The following is a 2554-nucleotide window of genomic DNA, read 5'->3' as shown; positions in this document are numbered from 1 at the left end:
GCCCAGTATTTGGTGTTGAGATCTCTTCTTTCAGCATCCTCAGTTCATATGGCGTGTTCCCTAGCTATCTTAGTGCCCTTTCTGGGTAGTTACCAGCATTTGCCTAGCCTTCTGAATTTGCTGTTAACTTGTACACGAGTCTTTTCAGGCACGCTTGGCAGTGCAGCTAACCAGTATAGTGGCAAATAACTATGATGCCTTAGTAGCTTCAGTAACCTTTGGCAATAAGACCTTTTCTTTTTTTTTTCCCCCTCCATCTGACGTAGGTGTGGGCGACAGCTGCTGATGCTACTACTGCTGCTGCAGAGTATAACAACGGCTTGTTTCTAACGTGAGGGAGGAAGAGAACCGCTGTGGTGCCATCGACTAGTACAGAGATATATGTGTGTGTGTTGCCCTTGATATGAGGCGAGGAGCGGACCATCTCCCTTCGTCAGTCACCCTCCAGCATGATGGACCTGTCGGGCCTTCGTCTCAGCAGCAAGGAAGAGAGACCCCGAGCCAGGTAAGGGGAGGCAGTACACTATAGGTAGTCCTTCTGGTCGTTGTCAGTTGTAGATACTTCGTGAGCTGCTGGCCACGATCGTCGTTTGCAGCCGGCCAGCCAGACATGGTCGTTGTCAGCCGCGAACCAGCCCGAGTCGTTTTCATCTGTCAGCCAGCCAGCTACAGTCGTTTTTCAGCTGTCAGCCAGCCAGCTACAGTCGTTTTTCAGCTGTCAGCCAGCCAGCTACAGTCGTTTTCAGCTGCCAGACAGCCAGCCAGCCAGTCGTTTTTCAGCTGTCAGCCATCCAGCTACAGTCGTTGTCAGCCGCTGGCCAGCCAGCCTGCCAGTCCGCCACGGTCGTTGTCAGCAGCCGGCCGGCCAGCCACTGTCGTTGTCAGCAGCCGGCTGGCCAGCCACGGTCGTTGTCAGCAGCCTGGCCGGCCAGCCATGGTTGTTGTCAGCAGCCAGGCAGCTAGCCACGGTGGTTCTGTCTTTACTTGCCAGTTCGGTTGTTTGTTGGGTTTTACGACTATCGACTACTTACGAGGATGGTCATATAGTCATGGGCGAAAAGTTAGGAGAAGCATGGTCATGCACGAGACTTAGGAGAAGCATATTCGTGCAAGTTAGAAGAAGCATAGTCATGAACGAAGAGTTAGAAGCATAGTCATTTACAAAGAGTTGGGAGAAGCAGTCATGTACGTTAAAAGAAACATACTCATGAATGAAGAGTTAAATGGAGAAGCTTAGTCATGCACGAGGAGTTAGACGAAGCATATTCATGAACGAAGAGTTAGAAGGAGAAGCATAGTCATGCTCGAAGAGTTATGAGATGAAACCATCTCTTGATGCAGGTAAACAAGGAGGATAACCTCCGTTTTCTGTGAATGTTTCGGGGAGAGGGAAGTTGCAGGGGAGACCACAGCAAATGTAGTGTGTGATGGTGAAATGGGGAATTTAATCGTATATAGAAAGAACTAGAAATGCCAAGGTTCGCGGATGACTGCAGTAATGGACATGTCTTGGTCAAAACTTTCCCCAGTAATGGCCATCTTGGGTGAAAATAGAAGATAGAATAAGAAGAGGAGAAATGATGAGAGCTCTTCAGAGTGATGCATCTCACATGATCCACTAGTGAGTGCATCTCTCATGATCCACTGTGAGTGCATCTCTCATGATCCACCAATGAGTGCATCTCATGATCCGCCAATGAGTGCATCTCCCATGATCCATTGTGAGTGCATCTCTCATGATCCACCAATGAGTGCATCTCATGATCCACCAATGAGTGCATCTCCCATGATCCATTGTGAGTGCATCTCTCATGGTCCACCAATGAGTGCTTCTCATGATCCACCAGTGAGTGCATCTCTCATGATTTACCAGTGAGTGCATCTCATGATCCACCAGTAAGTGCATCTCTCATGATCCACCAGTGAGTGCATCTCATGATCCACCGCTTAGTGCATTTCTGTCATCGACTTGCTAATCAAAGAAAAAAGTATAAGGAAAGGTTTGAAAATGGGACCCCCACCACATAAACCTCCGTATGCACAAAATAAATAATCCTCCCCACCCCCCCACACACATGGATCATTGTGTATTTACATGCTATGTCCAGTAACACACATTTCACATTACACTGCATTCCTATTCGTTCCACAAGCCGTAGCGTTCCCGATCACATCATACATTAGACGTTAACTGTGATGAGTTAGCGAGAATGCGTATTATTAAAAAAGAACACGCAACTCGGTGAAACATGTTGAACGTTTTCGGAGCGGAAAAAAATGTTAGTTAACAATGCAAACATTCCTCTCATGACCGAGCAACTTTCTCGCGCTTGCTCCGTGCGATCGTTTGGGCTGTCATTTATCGATTATGTTATCGTTTGTGTAAAAGACTCCAGTACTGTTGTTTAGATGCTAGTTGTACCGTAAAATGATATTTGCCGATATAACAGTAAGTAAATTCAGCAAAGCCACATGAGTTCGACGTAATTTTGATCGTACTCTGTATGTTTGATTAGATTTGAAAGATGGTCTACCTGCCAGCCTGTTGTGGCAA

General features: G+C 47.1%; 1 protein-coding gene across 5 annotated transcripts in view; it reads left to right on the top strand.

The window, feature by feature from the left end:
* Positions 1–388: 388 nt before the first annotated feature.
* Positions 389–2554, top strand: part of LOC139761857 (uncharacterized) — a 557099-nt gene continuing 554933 nt past the window's right edge. For 4 of the 5 annotated variants that reach the window (XM_071686401.1, XM_071686397.1, XM_071686400.1 and 1 more), the window contains exon 1: positions 389–505. In XM_071686401.1, coding sequence (XP_071542502.1) covers positions 404–505 — 102 coding nt within the window. In that variant the 5' untranslated portion in view covers positions 389–403. Of the gene's footprint in view, positions 506–2550 lie in introns of those variants that run through there. The other variant, XM_071686399.1, reaches the window with a different exon arrangement.

This window comes from Panulirus ornatus, chromosome 42 (assembly GCF_036320965.1).
Source record: "Panulirus ornatus isolate Po-2019 chromosome 42, ASM3632096v1, whole genome shotgun sequence".
Classification (NCBI taxonomy): domain Eukaryota; kingdom Metazoa; phylum Arthropoda; class Malacostraca; order Decapoda; family Palinuridae; genus Panulirus; species Panulirus ornatus.
The sequence above is the reverse complement of the archived record's forward strand: the minus strand, read 5'-3'. Positions and strand labels throughout refer to the sequence as shown.